Below are 27,704 nucleotides of genomic sequence, written 5' to 3' on the forward strand. Positions count from 1 at the left end.
TTATTTGAAACAGATAATAATCATCTTTATTAGTGTAATAAGTCAGCTTATATTAACACTGCAAATGATGTTACTGTTAAAATCCTCAAGTTGCCAAACTCAAGCTCCTCTTCGGGTCCGCTGGAGAAGGAGAGAAACAGGATACAATTATTAGTGACATAAGCAGGACACTTGGTTGGACAGTCAAAGGCCTAAGACCATTGGATTTGTTTTGTCACATGAACCAAGGTGCAGTGACAAGTATTGTTCTGCGTACAGCCCAGGAAGATCATTTCATATGTGAAAAAAAGATTGTCAAGTGAGTGTCCCTTTAACGAAGATTTTTGTCTTATCACATGGCTTCAGTGATGTCATTGTGTGGGTGGAGTTGGGCTGTGGCTCTGTGAGGTTTTTGGTTTGCTTCCATTTTGAGTTGGACTCCTGTGGACTCAGACAGGAGAAAGTAGTGTTTTGGTCTGTCTCTCTCTAGTTTCATATTAAATGTCTGTTCCAGTGAAAAATCACCTTGGTGGTGGCTTTTAAGATATAGTTTGCTTTCCGCAAGGGTTTAAACCTGCTGGTAAAACGGGATTAGAATCTCAGGGAAAGCCAGTCTTATTCAAGTGAGTGCTGGGCCACGCCCTTGAAAAGGGGCTTTGGTTTATGGGATTTTGTTTTTGAATTGGAACAGTTAAGGGGGAATTCATTAAGTGTTAGACATAGATTGGGGTATCTTTATGTTTGTAATTGATGAAAAGTCTTGGTGTGTGTTTATATAAATGTTAACTAAGTTCTTAGAATAAAGCTTCTTTTAATTAAAGTGTCCAGGAAAACTGTTGAATAACACCTGAAGGGTAGGCTCTTGTGCTCATCCTAGACAAATCTCACAAAAAGTTATAGGTCAAGTGAACTCTATAATACATTTTAGACTTTTAAAAATCCTGGCCCATAACAGACATACATAAATACAAAATGTAAATACAGCGACACATGCATCAGGTGAAGCATACGGTGTGCAATACTAAGTAGAGAAGATGTGTGAAGAGATCAGTTCAGTCCATAACAAGATCATTCAGGAGTCTGGTAACAGCAGAGAAGAAGCTGTTTTTGAACCTGTTAGTGTGTGTTCTCAGACTTTTGTATCTCCTGCCTGAGGGAAGAAGTTAAATGTGAATAACCTGGGTGGGAGGGGTCTTTGATTATGCTGCTCACTTTCCAAAGGCAGCAGGAGGTGTAGACAGAGTTAATCGATCAGAGGCGGGTTCGTGTGTTGGACTGGGTGGTGTTCACGACTCTGTAGTTTCTTGTGGTCTTGGGCTGCGGGAGGTGCAGAGTTAATCGATCGGAGGCGGGTTCGTGTGTTGGACTGGGTGGTGTTCACGACTCTGTAGTTTCTTGCGGTCTTGGGCTGTGGGAGGTGCAGACAGAGTTAATCGATCGGAGGCGGGTTTGTGTGATGGACTGGGCGGTGTTCACAATTCATTAGTTTCTTGCAGTCTTGGGCTGAGCAGTTGCCATACCAGGCTGTGATGCAGCCAGATAGAATGCTTTCTATGGTGCATCTGGTAAAAATTGGTGACAGTCAATGTGGACATGCCGAATTTCCTTAGTTCCCTGAGGAAGTATAGGCGGTGTTGTGCTTTTTTGGTCATATCGTCAACGTAGGTGGACCAGGACAGATTGTTGGTGATATGCAGACCTAGAAATTTGAAGCTGTCAATCATCTCCACCTCGGCACCATTGATGCAGACAGGGGTGTGTACAATACTTTGCTTAATTCAACCAGCTCTTTACTTTTCCTGACGTTGAGGGAGAGATTGTTGTCATTACACCACACCATTAGGTTCTCTATCTCCCTCCTGTACTCTTACAGGGAGGTGGGAACAAGTGTTAGTTTATAAGGTATAATAACTGAAGGAGAAATAGAGAAAAACAAATTGAGAACAACATCACCCTGTCTGCTCAAATGCAGTCGTCTGAAGTGTATTTGTTTCAATGCCAGAAGTAAAGTAGGTAAGGCAGATGAACTTAGAGCACTAATTAGCACTCGATATTGTGGCTATCACAGAAACATAGTTAAAGGGCAGGATTAGCAACTGAACGTTGGGAGGATATACATGCTTCAGGATATAGAGGGGGATGTAAAAGGAGGTGAGGGGATGTAACCATTACTGGTTAAGAATAATATTATAGCCGTACTGCGGGAGGACACCTCGGAGGGCTCATACAATGAGGCAATCTGTGTGGAGCTCAGGAACAGGAAGGCACAATCACAATGTTGGGGGTTTATTACAGGCCCCCCAACTGCCAGTGAGAGATAGAAGAGCAGACAGGCAGAGATTTTGGAGAGGTGCAAAGGTAACAGGGTAGTTGTGGTCAGGGGTTTTAACTTCCGCTATATTGACTGGGACTCGCTTAGTGTGGCAGTTTGTAAGGTGTATCCAGGAAGGCTTCTTGATGCAATATGTAGATAGTCCAACGAGGGAAGGGGCAGTACTGGACCTGGTATTGGGGAATGAGCCTAGACAGGTGGTTAAGGTTTCAGTAGGGGAACATTTTGGGAGTAGTGACCACAATTCCTTATATTTTAGGTTATTTTTGGATAGGGATGGGTAAGGTGCCAAACTGGGAAAAAGGCAAATTATGATAACATTGGACAGGAATTGAAGAATTTGGATTGGGTGCGGCTGTTCGAGAGTAAATCAACATCGGATATGTGGGAGTATTTTAAGCAACAGTTGATTAGGATTCAGGGAAGTCACGTTCCATAGAGAACTAAGGATAAGTATGGGAAGTTTAGGGAGCCTTGGATAACAAGGGATATTGCGAACCTCGTCAAAAAAAAAGTCTTTTGTACGGTCTAGAAGGGTGGGGACAGTCAAAACCCTCAAGGAGTATAAAGAAAGTAGGAAGGTACTAAAGCAGGAAATTAGGAGAGCTAGGAGGGGTAATGAAAAGTCCTTGGCAAGTAGGATTAAGGTGAATCCCAAAGCTTTTTAAATCATGTGTAAAAAGCAAGAGGGTGGCCAGGGAAATGATTGGAACACTTAAGGACAGTGGGGGGAATCTATGTGTTAAGCCAGAGAAAATGGGCGAGGTGTTAAATGAGTACTTTGCATCAGTGTTCACCAAAGAAAGGACTCTTTGTAGGGTGTGTGGATAATCAAGGTCATGTTGACATCAAAAAGGAGGTAGTATTGGGTGTTGTAAAAGACATTAAGGTAGATAAGTCTCCTGGGCCAGATGGGATTTACCCCAGAATACTGAGGGAAGCAAGGGAGGAAATTGCTGGGGCCTCGACTGACATCTTTGTATCCTCATGGGCTACAGGTGAAGTCCCAGAGGATTGGACATTAGCTCATGTGATACCACTGTTTAAGAAAGGTAGCAGGGATACTCCAGGAAACTTTAGGCCGGTGAGTCTCACATCGGTAGTAGGTAGATTATTGGAGAGAATTCTCAGGGGCAGGATTTATACCCATCTGGAAATAAATAGACTCATTAGTGAAACAAATAGACTCAGTAGCGATGCGATAGACAGCATGGTTTTCTGAAGGGGAGTTCATGCCTCACAAACTTGATCGGGTTTTTGCAGAGGTGACAAAGTTGATTGATGATGGGAGGGCGGTGGGTGATGTTTACAGCTTCCCCTGGCAGCGCGTTCCAGGCACTCGCCACCCTCTGTGTAAAAAAAAACCTGCCTCGTACATCTCCTCTAAACTTTGCCCCATGGAACTTAAACCTATGCCCCCTTGTGACTGACCCCTCTACCCTAGGAAAGAGTGCCTGCCCATTCCCTCAATATTCTGGGGTATATCCCATCCGGCCCAGGACTTATCTACCTTAATGTCTTTTAAAACACCCAATACCACCTCCTATTTGATGTCAACATGGCCCCGACTATCCACACACCCTACAAAGAGTCCTTTTCTTTGGTGAACACTGATGCAAAGTACTCATTTAACACCTCGTAAAGTACTCATTTAACACCCACAAGGGCGGTGGGTGCCTCGTCATAGAATTTACAGTGCAGAAGGAGGCCATTTACAGTGCAGGAGGCCATTCGGCCCATGGAGTCTGCACCGGCCCTTGATGAAGCCCATGCCTCCATCCTATCCCCGTAACCCCACCCAAACTTTTTGTGGAGATGCCAGCGTTGGACTGGGATAAGCACAGTAAGAAGTCTTACAACACCAGGTTAAAGTCTAACATGTTTGTTTCAAACACTAGCTTTCGGAGCACTGCTCCTTCCCCAGGTGAATGAAGAGGTATGTTCCAGAAACGTATATATGACAAATTCAAAGATGCTAGACAATGCTTAAAATGCGAGCATTTGCAGGTAATTAAATCTTTACAGATCCAAAGATAGAGTTAAACCCCAGGTTAAAGAGGTGTGAATTGTCTTAAGCCAGGACAGTTGGTAGGATTTCGCAAGCCGAGGCCAGATGGTGGGGATGAATGTAATGCGACATGAATCCCAGGTCCCGGTTGAGGCCGTACTCATGTGTGCGGAACTTGGCTATAAGTTTCTGCTCGGCGAATCTGCGTTGTCGCGCGTCCTGAAGGCCGCCTTGGAGAACGCTTACCCGGAGATCAGAGGCTGAATGCCCTTGACTGCTGAAGTGTTCCCCGACTGGAAGGGAACATTCCTGCCGGGTGATTGTCGCGCGATGTCCGTTCATTCATTGTTGCAGCATCTGCATGGTCTCGCCAATGTACCATGCTTCGGGACATCCTTTCCTGCAGCGTATGAGGTAGACAACGTTGGCCGAGTCACACGAGTATGTACCGCGTACCTGGTGGGTGGTGTTCTCACGTGTAATGGTGGTACCCATGTCGATGATCTGGCATGTCTTGCAGAGATTGCCACAGCAGGGTTGTGTGGTGTCGTGGTCGCTGTTCTGAAGGCTGGGTAGTTTGCTGCAAACAATGATTTGTTTGAGGTTGCGCGGTTGTTTGAAGGCAAGTAGTGGGGTGTGGGGATGACCTTGGCAAGATGTTCATCTTCATCAATGACGTGTTGAAGGCTGCGAAGATGATGTCGTAGTTTCTCCGCTCCGGAGTGCTAACCACTGTGCTACCTTGCTACCCGATCATGGCAGACTGGTGCAAAAGGTGAAGTCACATGGGATCAGAGGCGAGGTTGCAAGATGGATACAGAACTGGCTCGATCACAAAAGGCAGACGGTAGCAGTAGAAGGGTGTTTGCTAAATTGAATGTTTTGACTTGTGGTGTTCCACAGGGAACAGTGCTGGTGACTGTTGTTTGTAGTATACACAAACGATTTGGAGGAAAGTGTAGCTGGTCTGATTAGTAAGTTTGCGGATGACACAAAGGTTGGTGGAGTGGCAGGTAGTGTCGAGGATTGTCAGAAGATACAGCAGGACAGAGATAGGTAGAAGACTTGGGCAGAGAAATGGCAAATGGAGTTTAATCCGGACAAATGTGAGGTAATGCATTTTGGTAGGTCTAAGAGGGGAAATATACAGTAAATGGCAAATATAGAGAGTCAGAGAGATCTGGGCATACAAGCCCACAGATCTTTGAAAGTGGTACCACAAGTGGACAAGGAAGTCAGGAAAGCATATGGAATGCTTGCCTTCATTGGACAGGGCATCGATTATAAACACTGGCAAGTCATGCTACAGTTGTATAGAACGTTGCTATTGCTGCACTTGGTATATTGTGCCCAATTCTGGTTGCCACACTACCAGAAGTATATGGAGGCTCTGGAGAGGATGCAGGAGAGGTTTTCCAGGATGTTACCTAGTCTGGAGGGTTTTAGCTATGTGGAGAGGCTGAATAGACTTGGACTGTTTTCATTAGAACAACAGAGGTTGAGGGGCGACCTGATAAGAGTTTTAAAAGATTATGAGGGCCTGGGTAGAGTGGATGGGTAGGCACTCTTTCCCAGGGTGGAGGGTCAGTCACCAGGGGGCATAGGTTTAAGGTCCATGGGGCAAAGTTTAGGGGAGATGTATGACGCAAGTTTTTTTTTTATACAGAGGGTGGCGAGTGCCTGGAATGTGTTGCATGGGGAAGCTGTAAAAGCAGATGCATTGAGTGTTCAAAAGGCATCTCGACAAATACATGGATAGGATGGGTAAAGAGGGACACAGCACTAGAAAGTGCTGAGGGCTTTGGCCATGGGTGGTATCATGAATGGTGCAGGCTTGGAGGGCCGAAGGGCCTGTTCCTGTGCTGTATTGTTCTTTGTTCTGACACATCGTTGTTCGAGATCCGACCCACTACGGTTGTGTCATCAGAAAACTTGTAGATGGAGTTGGAGCCAAATTTGGGGGTACGGTTCTGTGTGTATAGGGAATACAGTAGGCGGCTAAGTACGCAAAGCTGTGTACTCCCTATACAGGGGATTCAGTATTGAGGACTATCGTGGAGGTGGTGTTGTTGTTTATTGGAACAAGCTGCTGACACAAGCAGTCGGTGGGTTCATCACAATTATTCATACATGATCTCGAGAAGATGAAAGTGATCATCAGAACTGGATATGGGAAGATGTTTGTGGCTGTCTGAGGCCAATTGTCTCAGACCCAGGACATTGCTGAAAGAGGACCTCAGGCTTGTGTCCTCGGCCCAACCATCTTCAGCTGTTCAATAATAACCTTCCTTCCATCACAAGGTCAGAAATGGGAATGTCTGCATATGCTTGCAGTGTTTAGCACCATTCAAAACAGCCCATTTACATATGCTGCAAAACCTGGACAACATTCAGGTTTGGGTTACTAAGTGGCAAGTAACATCTGTGCCACACAAGTGCTATCCAATGACCATTTCCAGCAAGAGAGAATACAACATTCTTCTTTTGCCATTCAATAGCATTACCATTGCCAAGACCCCCACTATAAACATCCTGGGATTATCACTCACCAGAAACTGAACTGGACCAGCCACATAAATACTGCAATTACAAGGGCAGGTCAAAGCTGAGAATTTTGCAGAGTAACTTGCCTCCTGATTTCCCAATGTCTGTCCACAATCTACAAGATACAAATCAGGATGTTGATGGAATACTCCCCATTCGCCTAAATAAGTGCAACTCCAAGAACACTCAAGGACCTTGACACCATCCAGGACAAAACAGCTTGCTTGATTGGCACCCACCCACCACCAACACACAGTGCCACCAGTATGTACCAACTATAATATGCGCTGCAGCAACTTACAAAGGCTTCTTTAAAATAACTTTTAAAATAACCATCCAGAAGTACAAGGGGCAGCAGAAACATAGAAACAGCATCTGCACGTTCCCTCGAAGCCAGTCACCATCTTGACTTGGAACCATAATCGCCATTCCTTCACTCTCGCTGGGTCAAAATCTTGGAGCTTCCTCCCTAACAGCACAATGGGTGTACCTACATGTCAGGGACTGCAGCGATTAATGGTGGTGGCGGTTCAACATGACCTTCCCAAGGGGAATTAGGGATGGGCAATTAAAGCTGGCTTAGCTAGTGAAGCCCACACTTTGAAAGAATATTTTTTTTTAAAAAGGTGGGTCATGAGGGCCACGGGGGAGGGGGGTATTGTTATTCACAATCACGGTGGTCTCTGTAACTTATTTGATCATCTTTCAGATCAGAGAGGAAATTTCTAGCTTCCCCGCTACCTAAATGTTTCTCGCAGGACCAGATTGACACACAAGCAGTTGAAGATAAAATTCACTACTAACTGCACCCACTACAAAAAATTATCCTTGTGTAAATCATTTGGGGGGGGGGGGGGGGGGGGGGGGGGGGGGGGGGGGTCGGTCGGGATAGCCAGAGTTGGCAGCTTTGTTCTAATTTAAATGTTAACACTTGCCATTGCAGTTCACACCTTACCTAACATTAATTGTTCAGAAATGAGAAGTCTTGGAAGCAGCAGTAACAATATTCTTTAATAAATAAAAAAAAAATGATCCAAACATAAAATAAACTCCAAAACAATAAAGAAGGAAAGTTGGTTTTAACTTAAGGCTCCAGTTGCTAGGGGACTGGCATCCCACTGTGGCACCACTCCTTTGCACCTTGAATATGTCTTCATCCATTTGATCATACTTTGTGATTTAATGGATGGTATGGAGACAGGAAAAAGAGGAAGATCTAAGCAGGGAGGCAAAAGCCTCCCAGACTGTTTTAAGGTGACAACATGCATAGAACATAGAACAGTACAGCACAGAACAGGCCCTTCGGCCCTCGATGTTGTGCCGAGCCATGATCACCCTAGTCAAACCCACGTATCCACCCTATACCCGTAACCCAACAACCACCCCCCCCCCCCTTACTTTTCAGGACACCACGGGCAATTTAGCATGGCCAATCCACCTAACCCGCACATCTTTGGACTGGGGAGGAAACCGGAGCACCCGGAGGAAACCCACGCACACACGGGGAGGACGTGCAGACTCCGCACAGACAGACAGTGACCCAGCCGGGAATCGAACCTGGGACCCTGGAGCTGTGAAGCATTTATGCTAACCGCCATGCTACCGTGCTGCCCGTACCATGCAGCACCTCCAAGATCAATGGACGCCTCATGGTTTACTGTCTCAAACTCTTGTAATAACAACCTAGTAAAAGGGGACACTGCAATCCAGTGAACAGAATTCCTCAACGACCACTGGGATTCATAGAATTATTATAATGACTCGGTTTAGTTATTGTATATTTATTTGCTTTATTTAGTGCTAGACTGTGTTGGTCATAACCACTTCACAAGCGTTTAATGTTTTTATCTTAATGGGAAACACTAGATGTATCAATCACAGTAAGATTGGATTAATTTCATTATTCCTACAGGCCTAATTTAAAAAAGGACCTTTTTATGTTAGCCTGTGACTGCTACAGTACTTAAGAGAATGTCTGCTCTGATCTCAGAATCTGAGCAAAGTTAGGGCTAGTTACTACTCGGATAGGAAACTGCCCGGATATGTCAGATGCAGATTACTTTTAAACTGTCCAGATTTACTCAGGGTCCTCTCTGCAAAGAGAGCCGCCTGATGTATCCCCACGGGAGTGGACACTATGGAATCTCTTGATTGAGTGGTTAATTCAAAGTCAAACCTTTCCTGGCATTACCAAGTGACTTTATTAACTATTTTTGTTCAAAATTTTAAGAGGAAGCAGTTGATGCAACCTGCTGATGCTGTGCTCAGCACAAAACCAACACCCTTTCAAATTATATTCAGTAGACCCTTCTTGCCCGTCTGTCCACAAATGGAACTTCTGTTCATTCCCCGTCCATACCATTGTACCTGGTTCTCACAGAACACACTCAATTATCAAAGTATGCACAAAACAGATAGGGATTCAGTATATGCATGTACAATTCTCTTGACGAATTAATCCAGTGAGATAGTAAACTTCAAAAATTCTATGTTACTTAGGTTGCACAAAAAAGCTTTGCATCATATCTGTACTCATCACCCAATCTTTAAAATCTAAAAGAATAGCAATTATTCACAAATGTGAATAAACAGTTCTTTTTCAAACATGAATAAAATTTTTATGACCATATTAGAATATTAGAATGTAAACCTAGAAATGTGACACTCGATTGGGACATTCATCTTGCCACTCTGATTACTATCATACAATGCTAGTTCTCCCATTTCAGATTTTAAAATATTTCACTGTAGGGAATATATTTTCAAACAATATTATTTCCAATATTACTAGTTACATATACAATACTATATAGATAGCAAAAGGAATGGTTTGCTCCATTACCACATAACATTTTGATCCTCGCATGCTATGTGATATTAGTCAGAAAGCGGCTTTATTTGTTTTGCAGCTTCAAGCTTGGTTAGGAGTTCTTCCCATTGAACAAACTGCTTTGAGAGGAGTAGAATCTGAGAGTCACTGTTAAGGTGAAGGTATCTGTAGAATCTTAAAAGTACTTGAATTTTAAACTTCAAACATTTACTCCAACAGTCAATAAACCAAGATGATGAAATAAGTTCCTCACTTATGAATGTGGTTCAGCATGAATAGTGCCAAAAAGAGAAAACATCCTAACTCCAATTTGATGTTGAAGTTTGCCAGAAGGACATATTCATTAAAGGTAGTATCATCAACAAACACTTGAAACGATACTGCCTGCCATTGGGGCCAAAGCTCAAACACACCTTTAATTTTGTCTCATATCTGCCAGTGAGAATCATTGAAATTTGAGCCCACAAAGAATCCCATCCATCATTTCCCACTTTGAGGTGCCTATGCCAGCTGCTGATTTGCATTCCAACTACCCTTGGTTAACAGAACCATAGAAATACATATTCATAACCATCTAGAAATAAGTTATTGAGACATTAATTTCCAAATTAGTAACATGTTGATGGGTACGGAAATTCAAAAATGCCAGGCATAAAAAATTGGAGTTAGGTGAAGGGGAAAATAACTCCGGTACTGTGGAGTGAAGGTAAACTATTTTTTTAACTCTAATATTTCAACCTGAGTAAAAAACATAGGCCGATCAATCTCTTGGGCTGGTTTAGCACACTGGGCTAAATCGCTGGCTTTTAAAGCAGACCAAGGCAGGCCAGCAGCACGGTTCAATTCCCGTACCAGCCTCCCGAACAGGCGGCGGAATGTGGCGACGAGGGGCTTTTCACAGTAGCTTCATTGAAGCCTACTCGTGACAATAAGCGATTTTCGTTTCTTATCAGAACCCAAAACAACCTCAAGGTTGCCATATGTGTAAGAAATGTGAAGTTATAAGTTCAAGACAGGTATAGGATTAAGAAAAATCCATCCCCGCCCTACAATCTCCCAAACCACATCAGTTGCTCATGACGGGGCAGCCAGGACTCCTTCAAGCTGCAGAGGAGTTAATGAACAAGCATTCTAAATAAATGGCATACGAGATCCCCAGATGAAAATGTCGATTGTAGAAAACAAAGGATACCATTTTGTTATATTCATCAAGCATCTTGCTTACATCTTCTGTGATTGCATTACATTGATCCTACATAAAAACGAGAAAAAAAATGTATTACAGTGGAATTAAAAACTCGTATCTACACTGATTAAAATAAAATTATCAAAGAACTGGCAAATTATATTACTAATTTGGTTCTATTAACATTATTTTTAAAAGAAATTGAGTAAGATTTAAAAAACAGACAAGAAAGTTTACTGTACCACAATTTTAATTCGAATTGATCACTAAAATTCATGCTGTACAATAAGTGTTTTGAAAAATGCTAAATATTTGCAGTGCATATAGTAAGTACCTGCTCCTGAATTTGAACCTCGGTCAGTGCTTGTACCTTTGAAGAGTAGTTTGGAACAGCTGCAGAAATACCAAACAAGAAGTTGGATTTTTGCATAATATACACATTTATATCCTGTGATGTTCAGGAGACTTTACCCCCAGATATTCACAGCAATGAGGGGGTGCAAATGAGAGCAAGAGGAAGTTGGGGAGGCAGGAGGCTGGGAGAGGGTGAGGGCAGTTTCGGTGATAACTAAACTTTCCACATTGTAAGGGTCCTTCCTGCTGAATCCCTTATTTCCCTTTTTTTATTTTTGCTGTTATCATTTTTGACCCATGGATGACATGTATCTTGAAGTCGAGCAGCAGAAAGAATGAGGAATTCAAAAGTTACAACAGAGAACACTAGCTTTGGACAGAAAGACCCAGACTTTTCAGCACCTGTGAGATGGGGTGGGACTCCGTTCGATTGGTTGACTCGTGGCCAATAAATTGGCCAAAAGGCTGTTTCTGCCCGCTAACAGGTGGTGATTGGGTCCTATTCGACTGGAATGATTTGCAGAGACCCAAGGAGCTCAGTTAGAATCCTGGACACACAGGGGAAAGGACCTGCTCTCTTCAGAAGGCTGAGTTGCTGTATTTCTGAAACTGCAGAGACCTGAATGAATCTACATTGAAACCATTACAGGCTGCAAATAGAGACCTGGATTTGAAAGCTTACTTTGAAGGAAGGTCTGCTTAAAGACAACCATCTGAAACAAAGACTGTTTTCCTTTTACTTATTATTTTCACCCCTGTGTTTGTCTGTCTTGTGTGTATATATATATATATGTATATATATATTGATATACAGAGGATGAGGGCAAATTAAAGTGGGGGATTAGGAATTAGATGATAGTTAGCCTGTTGTATTTGCTGCATATTTCATTAGGGCAGCACGGAGGCACAGTGGTTAGCAATGTTGCTTCATAGCACAAGGGATCCGGATTCGATTCCCGGCTTGGGTTACTGTGCGGAGTCTGCACGTTCTCCCACTGTCTGCATGGGTTTCCTCCGGGTGCTCTGGTTTCCTCCCTCAAGTCCTGAAAGACATGCTTGTTAGGTGAATTGGACATTCTGAATTTTCCCTCAGTATACCCGAACAGGCGCCGCAATGTGGCGACTAGGGGATTTTCACAGTAAATTTATTGCAGTGTTAATGTAAGCCTACTTGTGACACTATTAAAGATTATTATAGTTTTTTCTTGTTATAAAGAGAAAGTAATTGTGTATAGATTTACATACTTGGTGACTGTAATTATTGGGCAGCCAAGGGCCAAAGACTGAGGGTATTTTTCTAAGAATTATTGGTTAATTCAATTCTATTGTAACTCCGGATCAAGTGGGACAGGAATTAGCTACACCCTCGCCCAGGGTGTCGTAACTTCCTTAAATTGTAGTTTTAAACTAGTGCTCATGTGACAGTAAAGAAAATAAGAGATTTATTTAACCAGGCAATATTAAAAGGAAAGATTGCAACTGGAAAGTTTTGGACAAGATCATTTTTCAAATAATTGCTCGAACTTACCTTTAATGTGCTCACTCTCGAGATATGGTTGATGTTTTTTCACAGATTCTAAAAGACGCACTTGAGAATGGATAAAATGTTCCTCTATAGTGCAAGGAAAACAAAGTTCATAAATTTCTCCCAAATACTCCACAGCATGCTCAAAGGATCTTACTGGTTCATAGTAATCCTGGTACCAGTTGCATATTGTATTTGCTGATTGTACAGCCACAAATAGAACATAAATCTCCTACAATGAACATTGATTCTTATGAAATTCTTAAGGGGCTTGGCAGTTGTTAGAACTAGCAGTAATGTTTTCAGAACAAGAACCTGGATAATTGAGGTTTCAGATGAGAATTGCGAAGTATTGAAATTTGCTACCTGAGAAAGCAGAGGATGCTCACACTTTAACATTTTCAAGATAGAGATTGGTAAATTTCTTAAATAATGGGTGAATAAAGGAATGTGGGGATATGGCGAATAAATGAAGTTGAAGTCAAAGATCAGCCTAATTCCTACTGTATAGCAGAGCAGGAGGGGATCTTACTGTATAGCAGAGAGACACATCTGGGTAATTTTCATGTTGCTGGGTAGATGCTAGTGTTGTAACTGTACTGGAACAACTTGGCTAGGGGTGCGACAAGTTCTGGAGCACAAGTCTTCAAGTCTATTGCCCGGAATATTGTCAGGGCCCATAGTCTTTGCAGTATCCAGTGCCTTCAGTCATTTAGAACATAGAACATAGAACAGTACAGCACAGAACAGGCCCTTCGGCCCTCAATGTTGTGCCGAGCCATGATCACCCTACTCAAACCCACGTATCCACCCTATACCCGTAACCCAAAAACCCCCCCCCTTAACCTTACTTTTATTAGCACACTACGGGCAATTTAGCATGGCCAATCCACCTAACCCACACATCTTTGAACTGTGGGAGGAAACCGGAGCACCCGGAGGAAACCCACGCACACAGGGGGAGGACGTGCAGACTCCACACAGACAGTGACCCAGCCGGGAATCGAACCTGGGACCCTGGAGCTGTGAAGCATTTATTCTAACCACCATGCTACCCTGCTATTTCTTGATATCACATGCAGTGAATCGTATTGGTTGAAGACTCACATCTGTGATGTCGGAGAACACCAGAGGAGACCGAGATAGATCATCCACGCGGCACTTCTAGCTGAAGATTGTAGCGAATGCTTCAGCCTTGTCTTTTGCATATTTGTAATGTGTTCCTCCATCATTGAGGATGGGGATATTTGTGGAGCCCCATTCCTCCAGAGAGTAGTTTAATTGTCCACTAGGACTCACAGCTAGATGTGGCAGGACATCAGAGCTCAGATAGCTTAGCTCTGTCTATTACTTGCTGCTTATGATGTTTGACACGCATGTCATCCATGGACCTGTGTTGTAGCTTCACCAGGTTGAAGCCTCATTTTTAAACATGCCTGGCACTCTTCGTTGAACCAGGGTTGATCTTCTGGCTTGGTGGTAATGGTATAGTGAGGGATATGCCAGGCCATGAGGTTACAGATTGTGGTTGATTATAATTCTGTTGCAGCTGATGTCCCACAGCACCTCATGAATGCCAAGTCACTAGATCTGTTCGAAGTCTATCCCATTTAGTGCGATGGTAGTGCCAAACAACACTATGGAGGATATGCTCAATGTGAAGATGGGACTTGTGTCTCCACAAAGACTGCGGTGGTCACTCCAACCGATACGGTCATAGACATATGCATCTGCGGCAGGCAGGTTGGTGAGGATGAGGTCAAGTGTGATGTTCCCTCAACACCTGCCACAGTACCAGTCTAGCAGCTATGTCTTGTAGAACCCGGCCAGTTCGGTCCAGGTTGGTACTGCCAAGCCACTCTTGGTGATGGGCATTGAAGTCCCACACCCAGAGTACTTTCTGCCACCCTCAATGCTTCCTCCAAGTGGTGTTCAACATGGAGGAGTGTTTTGGAGGGGGGGCGGAAACAATGATAACCAGCAGGACGTTACCTTGCCCATATTTGACCTGGTGCCATGAGACTTCGTGGGGTCCAGAGTAAATGTTGAGGACACGTAGGGTAACTCCCTCGCGACTGTAAACAACTGTGCTGCCATCTCTGTTGGGGGACAGGGCATACCCAGGAATAGCGATGGCAGCGTCTGGGACATTATCTGTAAGGTATGATTCTGAGAGTATGACTATATTGACTGGTCTGTGGGTCAACTCTTCCAATTTTGGCACAAGCCCCCAGTTGTTAGTAAGGAGGATTTTGCAGGGTCTACAAGGCTGGGTTGGCCATTTTTTCCAATGCTGAGGTCGATGCTGGGTGGCCTGTCTGGTTTCATTCCTTTGTAGCAGTTTAATACAATTGAGTGGCTTGCTCGGCCATTTCTGCGTGCATTTAAGAGTCAACCACATTGCTGCAGGTCTTAAGTCACATGTAGGCCACACCAGGTAAAGAAAGGACATTAGGCTATGGGCCCTAACAACATTCTGGCAATTGTACTTAAGAGCCCTGCTCCAGAACTTGCTGCACCCTAGCCAAGCTGTTCCAGTACAGGTCCAACACTGGCACCTATCCAGCAATGTGGAAAATAGCCCAGTTCCGTCTTTTCCACAAAAAGCAAGACAAATCCAACCCAGCAAATTAATGCCTCATCCGCCTACTCTCGAACATCAGTAATGTGATGGGAAGTGTCAACGTTGTATCAAGCAACATCTACTCAGCAATAAACTGCTTGCTGATGCTCAATTTGAGATCCACCAGACCCACTCAGCTCCTGACCTGATTACACCCTCAGTCCAAACATGGACAAAGATGAACTTAAGAGCTGTGGTGAGTGATTGCCCTTGACATCAATGCAGCATTTGGCAGAGTGGGGCATCAAGGCGCCCCAACAAAACTGAAGTAAATGGGAATTTGGGAGAAACTCCACTGGTTGTAATCATGTCTAGCACAAAGAAAGATGGTTTTGGCAATTGAGGATCAATTGTCTCTGTTCTGGGACACCACCCTGAACAAAGCAGCGTGCTTGATTGGCACCCCATCCACCATTTTTAACATCCACTTCCTCCAGTACCAATGCACAGTGGCAGCAGCATGTACCATTTACAAGATGCACTGCAGCAACTCATCAAGGCTCCTTCAACAGCATCATCCAAACCCGTGACCTCTCCCACCTAGAAGGACAAAGGTAGCAGATGAGAAAGTGCTGGAAAATCTCAGCAGGTATGGCACATATGTAGGAAGCGAAAAGAGCTAACGTTTCAAGTCTAGATGACCCTTTGTCAAAACTTTGACAAAGGGTCATTTGGACTCGAAACGTTCGCTCTTTTCTCGCCCTACAGATGTTGCCAGATCTGCTGAGATTTTCCAGCATTTTCTCTTTTGGTTTCAGATTCCAGCATCCAGTAATTTGCTTTAATAAAAGGTAGCAGATGCATGGGAACACCGATACCTGTTGTTCACCACATTGACTACCCCGGTTCAAGGAGGTGAATCACCACCTTTTTAGGGACGATTATAGATCGGACAATAATTGCTGGCAGATCCGGCAATACCCACATCCTATGAATGAATTAAAAAAATGGTGAAGTACTTTTAGATTTTGTTTTAAGTTTTAAATGTGCTTTAGAAATGTTCTTTCTGTACCCGTTTCTTCTCCCAAAATATACCTCCAATCTTCAAAAGAAGATCGATTTTAAGAAGTATTATTTCTATATAATTTAATTTTTCAGACTTAGTTACTGATACCTGCGAGCATAGTTACCTGCTAGGATGAACTCTAGTTTCATGGCATCTGGGATAGCAATTCTGTCAATGTATTGAGGGTCCAAGTACTTTATCAGATCTTCAACTGAAAATACAGAAAAACTAAAATAGTTAAATTCTTATATTGAAGGGAAAAGATATAAAACATTTGTATTCTACAGAAAGTTGTAACAAAATTATCTTGGTTTGCAGAAACAAAGATGTTGTCAATTTAAAAAGAAACAGAACAAAGTGTGATCAAACCTTACAAGGACACCCAAAAGACAACAGCTGAATGGCCAAGATTTTGCATATACACTCTTCCACCAGAGGCAACAAGGCATAGTTGAAAAGTTACCCGTTCAATTACATATTGTAACTTAAAGCTATAACTTAATTTGCTTCGCTGAACAAATGTTACGAGATGACCAGTGGAACAGAAGAATGCCATCAAGTCCCTCAAATTTATTCAGACCAGAAATAACACAGACCAAAACTGTGCAACAGCAACTTCTTATACCTCCCAAAAATTCCGCATCAAAGTGCAAAAACTTCAAAATAAATTCCAAATTGAGCAAAATTAACTTATAATATACATGTCTAAACATGAAGACGAGATCCCAAACATTACAACTGATACACTACTATTTGAACTGTTGTAATAAAACGTATAAGCTGTAATATGCATTGCACAACAAAAATTGGTTTCCAGAGGTTATTTTAAGATAAATTGTTGTTCTACGTTGAACCACAAAATATTAGTGCTGAAACTGCAAAAAAACTTTTCATAGTATCCTGTGAAAAATCAGAACTCTACTAAAAGGGCTATTATGAAGCAAAAGATTTTAAACAAGGTGCTAACCATAGTCTAAAATAAGGAATGAAGATTTATTTCACCTTCAGATCATGGATAGATAGCTGAGACCTGTTGCAATTCCTGTGCCTTATGGGAACTTCAGGTCACTTTATGTGCATTGGGAGACCATGGGCGGGATTCTCCGCCGACGGGATTCTCTGTTTAGCCGGCGCACGGGGGTTTCCCCAACGGCGTGGGGCTGCCCCACAATGGGAAATCCCGTTGACCGGCTGGCGTAACGGAGAATCTTGCTGGCTGGTCGGGGCAGAAAAGTGACGCGGCGGGGCAGAGAATCCAGTCCCATATGTGGTAAGTGTCTACAAACAACTGACTGAGCGCAAATTTAGGATTTCCAAATTCCAGATGGGAGTCACAGGAAGGGTGAGAATTTCCTGATTGTATGTTCCAAGAGTTGGCCACCTCACAGGCTGAGTGTGCTCAGGATAATAAACTGATAAAGAGTAGGAAGTATAAAAGTCTTCAGGGTGTGTGCCAATCCTAAACCAGCATTGGAGACAAAGAATGATGACACTTGGGAGTGATGCCCAGATCATGTCACCAATTGGAAAGGGAGTACACAAAGAGTTCAGATGGGGGTGCTAAACAGCAGAAAGGTTATAGGAGATTCTATAATTAGGGAGATAGCCAGGCGTTTCTGAACCATCATCGTGGGTCCCTCTCTTGCTTACTGGCATGTGTAATAATCAACGGATACCATGTGGTGGGGTGATATTCGGGGCAAAGAAGGTGATTATGTACTTAGAGGCATAGAGAAGTGTGAAGTGATGCATTTTGGCAGAAGGAAGAGAGGGGCAAGAGAGACTTAATAGCACAGTTCTATAGAGTGTTAAGGGCCAGAGGGTATTGAGAGTTACTTATGCCGAAATCTTTGAAGGTGGCAGGACATTCCGAAAGTAGTTAGCAAAGGACATGCAATTTTGGACTTAATAAATAGAGATATTGAGTACAAAAACAGGGAAGTTATGCTGAAGCTTTATAAAGTCTGGTCAGACCAGAGCTAGAGTACTGTGTCCAGTTCTGGTCACCACCTTAAAAAGGATGTGAAGGTGATGGAAAAGGGAGCAGGAGACCAGAACAGTTCCAGGGAAGCAGGAAATTGGCTTTTGGCAACAAGGTTAATTGGAGAAGCTGCGGTTGTTCTCCTGAGCAACATAGGTAGAAGCGAGGTCCATAGAGGTGTACACGATGTTGACAAGTTTAGACAAAGGTGGACAAAGAGAACCTGTTCACATCAGCTCCTGTTTCTTTGGGCAGCGAGTGAATCTGGAAAGGCCCAGTCTCGGAGATGTCTTGTACTGTGATGGACTAAAGATGCATTCATTTTGACATATGACTTGCGAGTCAGCTGCATTATGCATTAACTGAATATCTAAAATCTTTACTGTATCCGCAGTTCCCTCCTGAATTTTCCATGAGGAATCCTTCAAGAATTCAATGGCTAAGATAGCTTCCTTCGCAGTATCATAAAGATATTTCACCTTTCTTCTGTTTGTAATAGTGCCACTTAGTAGGTTTACCCAATCTATTTGACTCAAGTAGATACAGTTTCCTCACACCTCTAGCAAGTCTAACAACACCCAAATCTTACCTTTGATGGCACCAACCATAACCCTCTTTAATTTACTGCTCTTGGATATTCTAACTCCTGACCATAAACAGATTTTCAGCATCTGTTCCACTGCTAAAGCTGTCCCGAATCGTTCAGTCCCCAATAGTCAATTCTCTACAAATTCTCTAAAACCGGCCCAATACTGCTTTTAATGTCGAAGGAGACTAACACCATTCAACCGCACAGACTCCCAATGTTTTCCCCCGCAGGATCTCAAAACTATGGAACTTCTTTGCATTGCCTTTTGTGCCTACTATTTCTTAATTTACCTTTTCATGATTTCTCAATTCTTTTCATTTACTCTTTATAAACTCAGGCGGTGTCCTGCAGTGTATCCATTGCTTTTCACCTTAGCTTCAAAACAAAAAAAAACTTTATTTTTTAACGTGGATCTGGAGATTCTTTTCTGAGCATAAATATTTGGAATTTATAATGAAGGATGGAAAAAAAACTTGAAAAATGTTTACAGACAAGATAAAGATGTGAAAATGTACCTTTTAACACAAGTGTAGTCAAAATAGCTCAAACTTGCTTTGAACTGAGTTGTCTGTACTTACTCTTTTTATACAAAGTTTTTATCCTCTCTCTTTTGCTGGAAATATTCCCCAGAGAAGCCTGTACTTTTACAACAGCATCTGTAAACTGGGGGAAAAAAGCATACAGGATGAATAATCGAACAGTAAATCTTGGGTCAAAATTATTTTGCACTCTTATCAAATCTAGGCTTTCCCTGTAATTTTAGTCAAAAAGCCAAGACTGATGTTTTCCCAAAACCAAATTCCAACCAGTCCACCCCACCCCTCTCCAACTGCACTAGCTCGACGGCAATCGAGAGATATGGTGGGAAGTGAAATTGAGGTTGAAAATCAGCTCTGATCGTAGTGAATGGCAAAGACTCAAGTTGTATTATGGCCTATTATGTAAATGTGGATGCTGGAAATCTGAAACAAAAACAGGAAAAGCTGGGAATACTCAACATTAGGAGAGAAAAAACAGAGGCTATGTTTCAGCTGTGAGCTTTCCACAGAACTGGGGTAAGTTAGAAATATAACAAGTTTTGAGCACGTGAAAGGGGGCAGCTTGAGTAGAAGGATAAGGTCTGCGATAGAAAACATAAAACGCTGGAAAAACACAACAGGTTTGTCAGCATCTGTGAAGACAGAAACGGAGTTCATGTTGAGTCTGATATGATTCTTCTTCCAAACGTCTTTGGTTTGTGACAGGTTGGAGGAAAGGGCAGAATAACTGCCAAACCCGTTTCATAGTGAAAAGTCAAAGGAAGTGACAATGGGACAAGTGAAGAACAAAAAGATGGGCTTAGACGAGGTGAGTTAGCAGGCACCCAAATGTAAAGTCAATGGATTAGGAGGTGAAAGCAAACCAGGGGAAACACTAGAGCATGAGGTCATAATCTAAAATTGTTAAACTACTGTAGTCCAGAAGGCAGTACAGTGCGAAGCTGTTTGTCAGGATGCAGCAGAACACTACAGCAGGCCAAGGACAGTTGAGGAGCAAGATAGAGAATTGAAATGACAGGGGACAGGAAAATTCAGGGTCAAGATTGCAAACTGAGTCAAAAAGTTCTGCAAAGTAGTCATTCACCCAGTCTGTGTTTGGTCTCCCCAATGTAGGGGGAAACATATCTTGAGCAGTGAGCATTGCATTCTGATTTTAATAACAAGTAAATTACGGTTTCACATGGAGGAGTATTTGGGGCCTTGAATGGTAAAAATGAAGGAGGTAAAAGGGCAGGTGTTGTATTTCCCACAGCTGCATGGAAAAGGTGTCATTGTATGAAATCCGACTCACTACGGTGGTGTCATCAGCAAATTTGAAAATTGAGCTGGAGGGGAATTGGGCCACACAGTCATAGGTGTACAAGTAGTAGGGGGCTGAGGAAACCGGCGTTGAGGATGATCATGGAGGAGGTGGTGTTGCCTATCTTTACTGATTGTGGCCTGTGGGTTAGAAAGTTCAGGATCCAGTCGCAGAGGGAGCAGCAGAGGCCAAGCCACGGAGTTGAGATGAGTTTCGTAGGAATTATGGTATTGAAGGCTGAGCTGTAGTCGATAAATAGGAGTCTGACATAGGTGTCTTTGTTATCTAGGTGTTCCAGGGTAGAGTGCAGGGCCATGGAGATGGCGTCTGCTGTGGACCTGTTGCAGCGGTAGGCGAACTGTAGTGGATCAAGGCAATCCGGGAGACTGGAGTTGATTTGTACCATGACTAACCTTTCAAAGCACTTCATGATGATGGATGTCAGAGCCACTGGACGATAGTCATTTAAGGCACGCTGCTTGACTTTGGTGCAGGGATGATGGTCGTCTTCTTGAAGCAGATAGGGACCTCAGATTGTTGTAAAGAGAGGTTGAAGATGTCTGCGAATACCCCCGCCAGCTGATCCGCGCAAGACCCGAGTGCTCGTCCAGGTACCCCATCCGGGCCAGTGGCTTTCCGTGGGTTGACCTTCGAGAAGGCTGCTCTGACGTCTGCAGTGGTGATCTCAGATACAAGTTCATCCGCGGCTTCTGGGGTGGAGAGCCTGGTCTCGCTGACCTCTTGCTCAAAGCGGGCATAGAATGCGTTGAGCTCATCAGGGAGGGGTGCTTTGGAGCCAACGATTTTGCATGCCTTAATCTTGTAGCCCATTATGTCTTGCAGACCTTGCCATAGACGGCGGGGATCAGTGTGGCTAGCCTGGGACTCAAGCTTGGTCCGGTACTGTCTTTTGGCATCTTTGATGGATTTCTTGTCGAGGTCAGAGTCGCCTGACTTGAACGCCTCAGACCTAGACTTCAGCAAGCAGTGGATATCCCTGTTCATCCAGGGTTTCGGATTGGGAAACATGCGGATTTGCTTCTTTGGCACACAGTCTTCTACACACTTACTAATTAAGTCAGTTACCGTAGTGGCGTACTCATTCAGGCTGGTTGCAGAGTTTTTAAATACTGACCAGTCCACCGATTCCTTAGGCCAACAATGCACTACTTTCTTTGACGGATTCCCCGCTTCAGTTTTTGCTTATAAGCCGGGAGCAGGAGCACAGCCTTGTGGTCAGATTTGCCAAAGTGTGGGCAGGCAATAGAGCAGTCGGCATGTTTGATATTTGTGTAGCAGTGGTCCAGGATGTTTGGGCCTCTGGTGGAACAGGTGACGTGTTGGTGGTAACTTGGTAGTACGCTCTTGAGCTTGGCCTGATTGAAGTCCCCAGCTACAATGAATAAGGCCTTGGGATGTTTCGTTTCAAGGCTACTTGTGGTGGTGAATATTTCGTCCAGTGCAATTTTCACGTTTGCATGGGGTGGGATGTAAACTGCCGTCAGGATAACGGAGCTGAACTCACGCGGAAGGTAGTAGGGGAGGCATTGTAGCATCAGGTATTCTAGGTCCGGGAAGCAGAAACTCACCAGTGTTACTACATCTTGGCACCAGGAGATGTTGATTAGGAGGCAGACCCCACCTATAGCTCTGAAACAAATATGGAGCTCTGTACTACAATTTTGACTTTCTAAAGGGCTCCTGTTCAACTGGAAATCCTCCAACAAAATTACTGTTTTACAGTAATTATACCGTTGATATTACCAAAATATATCTCATCCTTTTCCTTTAATTTGAGACTCAAAATTCAGAGTCCTCCAAATAACACTACAAGGTGATTCATGAATGGTTTCTCATTCTTAAACACATATAGTTTCCTCCTTTGGAATTATTTGTTACGGTATACTTCCAAGATCCAAGTGCTGAAAAGATCATAAAATGACAAATCAATATAATCTTGTAAAGCTGCAATACTTAACTGTGGCCACAAGAGCCTGCAAGCGAGCTGTAAATAAGATGAGCAAAATCTTTTATTTTCAGAATTAATGATATGTAAGGGACACTGGCAGCAATACCCAGGAAAGAGGGAGCTCCACTTGAATTGGGCTGGGATCTGAGTACGGACAAGTAATATATATATATATAAAATGAAGTACTATAGACTCTGAATAGGGCTTTGCGCTTTACGCTACTAGAGGGGGAAAGAGGGTCAGGTGAAGAGAAATGGAGCAGTTTGGCAATTTGGGTATAAAGAAGAGCAGAGTGGACAAGACAAGAAAGGCCAGAGAATCTAACTGTAATAGCACATCAGTAAATAAGGTCCACACAAAGAACTAAAAAAAACAAATGAAAAGGTTGGTTTTCTGAATGCGTGAAGCATTCATAACCAGATAAACAAAACTGGAACAGAAAGAGATAAATGAACTTGACTGAAATGCCTTTACAAAGGCATGGTTACAAGGTGACCAAGTTTGAATAAAAAATATTCCAGGAAAGACGGAATTGCATTGGAGGCAGTACAGCGAAGTTTCAGAAGATTGATCCTGGGATGAGAGGGTTGTCCTGTGGCCAGAGGCTGAGTTAATAGGGTCTATATTCTCTGGAGTTTAGAAAAATGAAACATTCTCATCGAATCATACAATCAAGAGTGGTGTGAGAAGAAGGGATTTTCATTTGTGGCAGGTTGAAGAAACTTAAAAGGGTAGACTGGGGAACCTAGAACACAGGGCACACACTCAGGATAAGTGATAACTGAGATGAGGAGAAATTACTTCACTTAAAGGTTGTGAAACTTTGGAATACTTTACATCAGAGTGCTGTGAATGCTGCATTATTCAGCACATTTAAAGCTGGAAGGATAGATTTTCGATCTCTCGGAGTCAAAGGATATGGAGCAGAGGGAAAGTGGAGTTGAGGCCGAAAATCAGCCGTGATTGTGTTAAATAGGGGAGCAGACTTAAAGTTCCATATGGCCCTAACCACATTCTATTCACCATGGATATGCAATCCCTCTACACCTCCATCCCACACCAGGATGGCCTGAGAGCCCTTCGCTTCTTTCTCAAAGAGAGACCCGGACAATTCCCATCCACCACCACTCTCCTCCGCCTGGCTGAACTCGTTCTATCATTCAACAACTTCTCCTTTAATTCATCTCACTTTCTCCAAATCAAAGGTGTACCAATGGGTACCCGCATGGGTCCTAGCTACGCTTGCCTTTTTATGGGATATGTGGAACATTCCATGTTCCAGGCCTGCCACAACTCCTTTACCGATACATTGATGACTATTTTGGTGCCGCATCATGCTCTCACCCGGACCTGGAAACATTCACCAACTTCGCTTCCAGTTTCCACCCCTCCATCACTTTCACCTGGACTGTCTCAGACACTTCCCTTCCCTTCCTTGATCTTTCTGTCTCCATTTCCGGCAATAGACTACTCACTAATATCTACTACAAGCCCACTGACTCCCACAGCTATCTGGACTACAGCTGTTCGCACCTTACACCCTGTAAGGACGCCATCCCTTTCTCTCAACTCCTTCGCCTCCGTCGCATTTGTTCCGACGATGCCACTTTCCAAAATGGTGCTTCAAAAATGTGTTCCTTCTTCCTCAACCATGATTTCCCACCTACAGTTGTGGACAGGGCCCTCAACAGTGTGCGGTCCATCTCCCGTGCCACTACCCTCACCCCCTCCACTCCCTCCCAGAACAAGGATAGAGTCCCCTCGTTCTCACATTTCACCCCACCAGCCTCCGCATGCAAAGCACAATCCTCCGCCGTTTTCGCCAACTCAAGCTGATGCCACCACCAAACACATCTTCCCTTCACTCCCTCTGTCAGCATTCCGCAGAGACCGTTCCCTCCAAGATAATCTAGTCCACTCCTCCACCATACCAGTACCTCTCCCATCACCCATGGCACCTTCCCATGCAATCGCAGAAGTTTTAACACCTGCCCTTTACCTCTTCCATGCTTAACATCCCAGGCCCAAAACACTCATTCCAGGTTAAGCAGCGTTTCACTTGCACCTCTTTCAATCTGGTCTATTGCATTCGCTGCTCCCAATGTGGTCTCCTCTATATCGGAGAGACCAAGCGCAAACTGGGTGATCGCTTTGCTGAGCATCTTCGGTCTGTGCGCATTCAGGATCCTGGCCTTCCTGTTGCCTGCCATTTTAACAAAAGACCCTGCTCCCATGCCCACAGGTCTGTTCTTGGCCTGCTGCAATGTTCCAGTGAAGCGCAACGCAAACTGGAGAAACAACATCTCATCTTCCGGTTAGGCACACTACAGCCTTCCGGCCTGAACATCAAATTCAACAACTTCAGATGATCAGCCCCACCTCAACCCATTTGTTTTCATTTCATTTTGACTGTCTTTTACCATTTCTTTCTTTCTTAATATACATTTAATATTTCCCCCCCCAATCTTACCCACCTTTCCTGCACCTTTCTCCTCTTTGCTTCCCCCTTCCCCTCCCCCACACCACTGATGTTAGTTTCCCTGCTGTTTGACCTTTCACATCTTTTGTCCTCTCTGGGGACTGCCATTAACACTCTTGAAATGAAACGAAAAAAATGAAAATCGCTTATTGTTACAAGTAGGCTTCAAATGAAGCTACCGTGAAAAGCCCCTAGTCGCCACATTCCGGCGCCTGTTCGGGAAGGCTAGTACGAGAATTGGCCTGCTGGCCTGCCTTGGTCTGCTTTCAAAGCCAGCGATTTAGCCGTGTGCTAAAACAGCCCTTTCCCCTTGGTATCTGTGGCCATTAGCACCCAGTATCCCTGGGTTTCTGTGGCTATGACTCATCCTTCATTCTCACTCCACAGTATAAATATTTCCCACTCTCTCTGTCTGTTAGCTTTGACAAAAAGAGTAATTGGACTCAAAATGTTAGCTCTTTTCTCTCCCTACAGGGGCTGGTTTAGCTCACTGAGCTAAATCACTGGCTTTTAAAGCAGACCAAACAGGCCAGCAGCATGGTTCGAGTCCCGTACCAGCCTCCCCGGACAGGCGGCGGAATGTGGCGACTAGGGGCTTTTCACAGTAACTTCATTGAGGCCTACTCGTGCCAATAAGCGATTTTCATTTTCATTTAATTTCATGCTGCCAGACTTGCTGAGATTTTCCAGCATTTTCCCTTTCGTTAAAGTTCCATATGGTCTGCTGCTGCTCCTATTTTTTATCCTCCAATATAGCCCATGTTACTTCAACAAATCTATTATCCAAATTGTACTTGTCCAGCCAAACTAGAGATTGCAGTTAATTTAGCAGGGAACGTGAGAAGTTTCAAGAGAATTTGGAAAATTCTGACATTGCACTGAGTCTCAGAAAGTATCCACAACATGTCAGAGCTATTTGGCAATGCACACTGAGGCACTGAAAATAGTAGTCTTCAATTTAGCAAGATGAGGACACTAGTAATATAGAAACTTTTCATGGCAAGTTGGAGCAATTTACATTGACAAGATTTGTGAAATTTATGAACGTTAAATAGTAAACAATCAGGACTAAGATCCTGATGATGCAATGGCATTCCATGCAAGTCTTACAACACCAGGTTAAAGTCCAACAGGTTTGTTTCAAACACAAGGTTTCGGAGCACTGCTCCTTCTTCAGGTGAATGAAGAGGTATTTTCACCTGAGGAAGGAGCAGTGCTCCGAAAGCTCGTGTTTGAAACAAACCTGTTGGACTTTAACCTGGTGTTGTAAGACTTCTTACTGTGCTCACCCCAGTCCAACGCCGGCATCTCCACACCATTCCATGCAAGATCCACATAGTAACCATGAGATGCCATAAAATAGATTTTGCATCAAATTAAGATCACTGGAAAAGGACTTTTACAGCAGTGAAAATAGACATTGACAGCCAATATTTACATTCATACCAAACGTTGAAATAAACAAGTATCCTGGGATAAGCATATTATTTAGTAAGGAAAAAAGATAACGTGATTCCAATAAATTTAAATGGTTCCTATTGTATTCATAGTGTAAATATTTTGGAAAATATGACATCAGAAACAAATAGCCTGTCATACTTGAAAATGACTGTTATACATAATCTGTCATCCTGACCAAAATTGTGTTTTCTTTTGACACATAAACTGATGAAAGTCAGACCAAACACAAGAGCCGGCAAGGCTATATCAACCAATCTAACAGATAACTCAATCAAATTCTGATATCTTACACAATAAGCTTCACCTAGGTATCCAGAGCATCCACATTTAATGGCAAGGCAGAGAAAGAATCTAAAAATGTAAGAATACACTCATCCTGGAGACCCCACTTCCCATCTTCTGCCGATCTGAAAAACTATCCTTTAACCCCAAACAGAAGACTACAAAACATTGTATAGGCTATTCCTTCTTCAATATGAACAGTGGACAGCGCAAACCCTTAACCCATCTGCTTGCTTACTCGAAAAAGCAATTCAATTTCAATCTAGCTCGAACTTCACTTCTCTCTCTTTCCACTTCACCCCTTCAGTGTATGGCTCTCTCCGGACTCCTTCTCCCCCAACCACACTATTCCTCCATGTCAAGACCATTCTCCCAACTCGTCCTGCCTCTCTACCTTTCACTGGCCATGCCTGCCTCCCTCAATTTTCCCCCTTTACCTGGCCGGCCTGTCTCGTTCTCTCTCCGTACAGCCGAGTCTCCAGTTTCTCCAGCCGACCCTGCAGCTTCTTCAGCTCCGCCATTGTCACCACCACCACCACCACTTCCGGCCCGCCTTCGGCGCACAGGAAATAACATCAGAGGGACGGGACGGGATTCAGGGCGGAGCGAGTGGACGAGGTCACGCATGCGTGGTTGGTGTGGATCTGGGGACGGGAGGGAGATGACGCACGCACGCGCGCGCGCGGAGCTGGGGGGGCGAGGACGCGCGCGGAGCT

The 27,704-nt window shown here is 43.7% G+C and overlaps 1 protein-coding gene across 2 annotated transcripts; it reads right to left on the reverse strand.

The window, feature by feature from the left end:
* On the reverse strand, positions 1 to 27,581 carry dctn3 (dynactin 3 (p22)). Of its 2 annotated transcripts, XM_038790646.1 has the most exons (8): positions 27,426 to 27,581; positions 19,536 to 19,620; positions 16,512 to 16,598; positions 12,762 to 12,845; positions 11,214 to 11,272; positions 10,886 to 10,945; positions 9,706 to 9,830; positions 1 to 120 (listed from the first exon to the last, which is right to left on the reverse strand). In XM_038790646.1, the coding sequence occupies exons 1-7, from the start codon at positions 27,507 to 27,509 to the stop codon at positions 9,741 to 9,743; spliced, it is 549 nt and encodes a 182-aa protein (XP_038646574.1). In that variant the 5' UTR covers positions 27,510 to 27,581; the 3' UTR covers positions 1 to 120; positions 9,706 to 9,740. The 2 variants fall into 2 exon arrangements, with proteins under 2 accessions (XP_038646574.1, XP_038646573.1); XM_038790645.1 differs by lacking the exon at positions 1 to 120 and having other exon boundaries at positions 8,634 to 9,830; positions 27,426 to 27,580.
* Positions 27,582 to 27,704: the final 123 nt, after the last annotated feature.

This window comes from Scyliorhinus canicula, chromosome 3 (genome assembly GCF_902713615.1).
Source record: "Scyliorhinus canicula chromosome 3, sScyCan1.1, whole genome shotgun sequence".
NCBI lineage: Eukaryota > Metazoa > Chordata > Chondrichthyes > Carcharhiniformes > Scyliorhinidae > Scyliorhinus > Scyliorhinus canicula.